The 6,973-nt window shown below is 30.6% G+C and overlaps 1 protein-coding gene across 1 annotated transcript in view; it reads left to right on the top strand.

Moving 5' to 3' along the window:
* The first annotated feature begins 441 nt into the window (after positions 1-441).
* Positions 442-6,973, top strand: part of LOC112680360 (ras-related and estrogen-regulated growth inhibitor-like) — an 80,123-nt gene continuing 73,591 nt past the window's right edge. The window contains exons 1-2 of the mRNA XM_025550438.1: positions 442-974; positions 2,249-2,335. Coding sequence (XP_025406223.1) covers positions 2,275-2,335 — 61 coding nt within the window. The 5' untranslated portion in view covers positions 442-974; positions 2,249-2,274. The remainder of the gene's footprint in view (positions 975-2,248; positions 2,336-6,973) is intronic.

Genomic DNA, 6,973 nt, shown 5'->3' with positions numbered 1-6,973 from the left:
TTAGTACATAGTAATCGTCAAAGTTAATGTATAGTTTGACGATTACTATGTACTAACATCAGTGGGTAAAATACCGGATAAAGTGGTATGACGTTACATTTTCAATATTGGTTTTGCATCCCACGAAAGAATATGAAATTACGTCCCTGCACGCCACTGCCATGCATTGTAATATTATGACGCGATCGTGAGTGCATCTGACAGATATCTGATTGATCACAGACCGGATGTCTACTTGTTTTTGCACGATGAAAAATATTATTATTATTATTAATAACAGTGCGTACGTTAAGTGCAATGCTTCGGTCGGCCGTTGAACGTGGGGCGGATCGCGACGCGGTTTTGTAGGCCGCAGACGGTCGCGATTGGCCCCGGCGGGAAACGCCGCACGTTACGCGACACCGGCACTCGGCAGACCGCCGTCGCTGCCAGTCACAACGTGTTCGGCGTACCGTTCGGTCGTGCTTCGTGTCCGCGTGTAGGTGTGATAGTCGTTTTTTCGTTTTTCCTCACTCGCACGTCATAATATATTGTATTATTATTTACGGGCGTGCGCGTTATCGAATCGTTATTTTTTTCTGTCTACCGTTTTCCATTTGCGGTCGTAGAATTATATTTTGTTAAATCGATTTTCCAAACGCAAGGCGAATTTTCACCGGTCTGCACCGCAGCCAGGGTGACATCACGGTCGTCGGGAAATGTCACCAACCTCATCACCACCACCACCATTGTCATCATCATCAACATCGCTGTCCTCGCGGGGAATATTAAACAACGGAAGCAACCGGAAGCGTGTTTAGACATTTTATTATAATTGAAAATTATATAAATGCACAAATAATTGATTGCTCGGTTCAGTTGTTTGTATGCTTTGCATCGAAATTGAAGACGCATTCACACTTCGCGGTGCTGATACATTTGTATTATAATATTATAATCGCACGCACTGTGTAATATTATTGTGGTTTATCGAGGTAAGCATTTTTCAATTTGAACTACACGCACGCATTTAATTTATATGTTGATTTTTTAAGTAGGCTAATCTAGTTTTAAAATATGTATTTATCAATATTTTATTTTTTAGAAAATCTTACTTGGTTTTTACATCAGATTTATATTTTTTTAAACTTTTTCGTTCATTGTGATTATTGTCAAAAGTATTATATTTATTATAAATGGTAGCGTGTACGTTTTGTTCCATCATAGCCCAAAAATCGAACAGACGGTTAATAAAAGCTTAAGAGTGTAGAATTTAGATGAACCGAATTGGTGATTAGTGGTTACCCTGCAAAATTTTGGCGCAATTAGATTATTATCTCACACCGTCTCGTTCTAAACGTATGTCAGTATAATTCTGTACCATCGTGTGTCACGAGAAGTTATTATTTAAAATTACTGACTGACGTGGCAACTTTTTTTATTGTAATCGTTTTGTTGACTTATACAACATTTCCGTATTAAATACAACGTTCCACGGTGTTATATTACCGTTCATACATTTTTGAACAATTATACATATGATATAATAATATGCTGTGCGGTCTAAACGAATATTATATTCTTAGAGTACCTACTGTTATTTATATAATATAATACAGATGTGCTAGGATTTTTGGAAAAATATCAAAATCACCTTTTTGTCATTATTGATTATCCTTTATTACATTTAAAAATTAGATATGCATGTGTTTGTATGTGATTATATGGATGTACGTAACATATAGGAACATGGCTCCATTGGACCTTCTTATAGTTAAGGCTACAGATAAAATGTAATATACTTGTTATTACTGATTTACCAGTAAATATGTCTCGATTAGTTTCATTTACATTTTATAAACTGTAAAGCATCTAATAATTTTTAAAATTGCATTAATTGATGATAAATATCTAGAAATGTTGTGTTTCTAAACTTAGTAAGTAGGTATTTATTTTGCAACCTGTAAAAATGTATTTTAATAATTTCAGTGAAATTTTAATATGAAAACTTATGGTTTAACTTAATAACTTAATATTAACTTAATATAAAACGATACACTTCACTTTTGATGTTTTTTGAATAACACCAATTTATGCTAATTTTATCATTTGTTTAAAGCTTAAAGATACGTGTTATTTTTACAATTTGGCACTTCTGCTTTTCAGCAGTTTCTGTTCTTAATTTTTGAATATACATTTTTGTATTAATATACACAATTATGTTTGAACTAAATTATAAAATATTATTGTTATTTTTTTGACATTTCAGGTAAAAATTCTTTACACTAAAGTAAAATGACGAATATTGGACGCATCCGGACAGTAGTGTTAGGAAGTTCTCGCGTTGGGAAATCTGGTAATATATAATTATTTAATTAAATATTATTTTGAAATAGCTAACCTTATTAAAATTCATTGTTGTATTGGACATCTTACATTATGAAAGAATACGGAATATAATAAATAAATCAAAATTTGATTTTTAAGAATAAATCTATTATAGATAGATATCTATTATAAGTAGTAAATACTTCAAAAATAATTTTATATATTATATTACACTATGTAGATTAGACGTTAATAATTTCGTTATTAAATTACAGTATATTTGTTAAGTTTTTATTTTCTATTATAATTCAACTTAAGAAATTTGAAATAAATATTTTGAAAAAATGTCATTAAATTAATACGATTCAAATCATATTCCGATAAAATATAATTCACCATTTATGCATATTATAACACGATATATTGTTATTAAAAGTTTTTGTAGACCATAGCAATAGGTAAAAATTACTTTCTGACGCAACTCTGTGTGTATGTGTGTGTGTGTGTGTGTGTGTGTGTGTGTACTAATAACAATTATTAAATACCCAAGTGTGAAATGTTATATTTCATTATAATTTATAATCAATGACTAAATATAGTTACTGCATCACCTGAATAATGTGTAAGTGTGCACTATATAACTGTAGTCTAGACGTTTGGTTAGAATGCTCAACGCGTTCGCATGTTTTTATACGTGCCGAAAGCTAATATGGAAACTATGACAATACGTAATATTTCAACATTTGTGCTTATAAAATGCCAATGTTTATTTGTAAATTTTTAAATTTTTTAGACAAAAAACTATGACAATTAAAAATTCGTAATAACCAAAATACCGATCATTTATAAGATTTTTCATCAGAATTATTAAGTTACACTCACTTCATTTGTTTAATTTATCGGTTTGATTCTATGCGAAAACAGAAAATTGTATACTACCTCATTTTAAATGAATCACTTTGTGAATAATTGATTGCTTCGATGTAACGAAAGTGATCAGTAATGGATAATATTGAGTTCTAATTTTTCTACGAGTTGCATTGTATACATTTGTAATCTGTATAATTATAATCTATAATCTAAAATTTAAAATATTCATTCATGGCAATACTAAAATATATATGGCAAGGTAAGATGTGAAATATTTAAAGATTAAAATTTAAATGTTTGTTAAATTAAATATATAAATATTGTATATGAATAATGAATACAAAGTGTAATTATTATATTTCTAGTAATACAGCTGGCGGCGCAATAACGGCTATATATTATTTTAAAATTTGCTAAACTTGGTAATTCTTGTAAAACAAGATGTACAGAATATTGATTATTCTATAAAATTATATTTATATTTATATATACCTATAGGAATATTTCTCTCCTCAAAACAAGTTGCAACAACTTAATTATATGATCTCGTGCGTAGCTTTTTTCTCTGGAATCTTAAATCCCTATATTGTGTTATACTCTCATATTTTGTTTATTATGATATATTGACACGCATCATTTTATTTCTCACGTGTATTTTAGTATTCGATTTAAATTTAAACTATAAGTTACAAAGTTATTTCAATGGCTTCTTTATTCAATGCATTCATTATTTTAAAATTGTGGTAGTGGTAGGGACTGGTTGGTTTTATGTTTAGTTAAAATCTTTTCAATTGATATGTGAAACGATTTTTTATAAAGTTTTGTGATTATTAACAATTGTTTTGAACAAATAACTTTAATTGGAAATGTTAATAAGATTTTTTTTATTTCTTATTATACAATAAAACATACATATAAAGCAATCGGAGAATCTGGCCCTCGCACGCCTCTTTATTTACTCTAATGGCATTATGAAAAGTGTTATACATATTATAGTGGATAACAATTGTAAAAATGTACGCATCTATGTCATATGTCCACGTATTCCACGAATAAATTATAGGTTAAATAACTAGGTGTAAGTTTAGTTTTAAGTAAATAGTTCGTTCTAAATAATAAGAGCCAAGATACAGAATTTAACTGCAGTTACCTATAATAATCATATGTACATCTAACACATACCTACTTATGTGGCATATGACGCTGTGCCAATTTAATTTTTGACAACGGGCAGATTGCAAACCATAAAAAAAGAACGAGAGCGAGGTCAATGTTTTTGCACTGTGTTAGTAATTTTGAGCATTAGCAAAAAATAAAAAAATTTATATATTGTATTAAATAGAACAATTTGTGATTTCTAAGTATAAAATACTTTTATATATTATTTATATGTATTTATTATCAGATTATTTTGAAGTTAAAATTCGTTAATTTAAAATATTTTAAAATATTACACCCATAGTTTATAATTATAGTTATTCAATCAAATTTATTAAGCCTAATTATACGAATATTATTATCTGTTACTCAAGGATACAGAAAGAGAAAAATGAAATACGCGTAGATGCTTGTACAAAGTATTTGATTTTACTTCATATAGTTTTAAGTTATTTATGTAACGATCATAGTTTACTAAGAATAAAGTTGCAATTTGTGACCACTATTTGCTTAATCAGTAAAACTGGTTTTAACTAAAATTATATATAAATATTACATTTATAATTATAATATTTATTAAGACTGTAACAAACGATTTTATGATTAATATAAAGTTATTATTTTCATTTAGAAATTATATACAAAATTACATTATTATAATATCGAATACAAATATTAATAATACATTCTATGTAGATATGATATTAATACACATTAATGTTTATCTTTAGGTACTTAATTGTTTTTTTTTTTTTAAATTTTATAATACTGTATATTATTATATACACGACACTATTTTTCTTCGCACAAATACTCGACGAACGCGGTTAACACAGCTGTGTGATTAAACTTCAAAGTATTTTTACACACGCGGTTGACCTCTCCATGTTGTTAGTACATTAAAACTATATAACAGTCACAATATACAATGTAACCATTACTTAATCTGTGACCATAACCGTGTTATAATAAGCGGAAAAAATAATACAATGACGGAAACGGATACTAAAACTTCCGATCGGAAGATTTATTGCAGATTTAAATAACGCGTTACCACGATAATTACGTTTCTCATAAAGTCTATTATATTTACCTTTGAGTTTAAAAGTATCTCAGAAAACCCATGCAGTTTCGCTTAGAACTTCTGATGGAACTTTCGAAATACGACTGTCTGTAGTCGTGTACATTGAGTGCACGTAATATTAATCCGCGTCCACACTAGCGAACAAAACGACGAACATGTGTTCACGGAGAAGATTCGTGTGCAACAAATGGGTGAACTTGTAACATTCTATCGAACAAATCGGCGATCCATCAGTTGTCGGTATTTCGACGTAACATCAAAGGATATTACACGAACATGTTGCGACACATATGAACACGTCTTCGAACATTTTCACGAACACACCAAATTAAACTATTATTATTATTTATAATCAGTTTTTAAGTTTAGCTATACGTGAACCTATGCGAACATGGACACGCGAACATACACACACATTTTTTAGTCGTTCGACGAACCGTTCGTCGTTTTGTTACGCTGGTGTGGACGCGGCTTTACGGGTATAACTCGCGTAATCATCGATAAAGACGCATCGCGAATGACAGCCTGTCCATACACGAATATAAAAAGTACATTTTGACACACACGAACGGACAGAAGAATTATTGATTGTAATAATTTTCCGGTCACTTATTCAAATAAATAATATTTTTCATAAAACACATTGGTATAGGTACACAATAAATTAATAAATTGGCTGACACGTATTTTATTACATCTCTAATCACGTAGCTATCAATTTTTCTCCAAACACCAGTGGTTATTTCATAGTATTTACGTCTTAAGTGTTCCATCTGTATGGATGAAATTAAATATTAGTCGATTGAATAGTGGCTAGAGGATTTCAACAGTAGATTATCTACGAACCTTTAAAGGATCTACGAACGAGTGTTCTGAGGCTTGCCGGCAAGTTGTCTTGGTAAATAGTTTTGTATTATTTTCGAACTACGATCTGGGAATACGGTAGAAAATTCGTGTCAATTTGAACTCAACATATATGCATTCGACAATGAAAGAAATAAAAATAAAATAGAATAAAATATGTGTTTTACATTAAATAGAGAAAATCGAGAGAAATGTTTTGCAGCGGTGCGTATAGACCCCGTCGTCATTATAAAAGCAGTAGGAAGAAGAAGAAAATTGTTTTCGAACTGGAAAAAGGATTCTGGACCCTAAAAGGACCCAGAACCGTGGTCTATAAATAACAGCTATTCACACTTAAAAGTTATAAATCAATAATGTAGACGTCTGGTGACGAATAGCAGTGAACGCGTTTTTATTTTTCCACTCTAGACCGCTTGAATTATTATTTGTTATTGCTTTTATGCTCGTGTCGTAATTTTACGTACATACTCCTAAATATATGTTAATTGTATTATGAACCTGTACGGGAAATCTTCGGTGCGGTGTGTGTGTGTTTCACACAGTTGACCCGCGGATGAAGCAAGTCGCGGCTGCCGAGCGGATATAGGTCAAATCATTATACGACGTACGTATTTAATTACAAGGCGCCTGATCTACGGAACGCCGCCGATGCCGCGGAGGAGACTGGTCCGTCGTGCTCGGAGTTCCGCG

This window comes from Sipha flava, unplaced genomic scaffold, assembly GCF_003268045.1.
Source record: "Sipha flava isolate LNK unplaced genomic scaffold, YSA_version1 176_pilon_pilon, whole genome shotgun sequence".
Lineage (NCBI taxonomy): Eukaryota > Metazoa > Arthropoda > Insecta > Hemiptera > Aphididae > Sipha > Sipha flava.
This window is presented reverse-complemented; position numbering and strand designations above follow the sequence as displayed.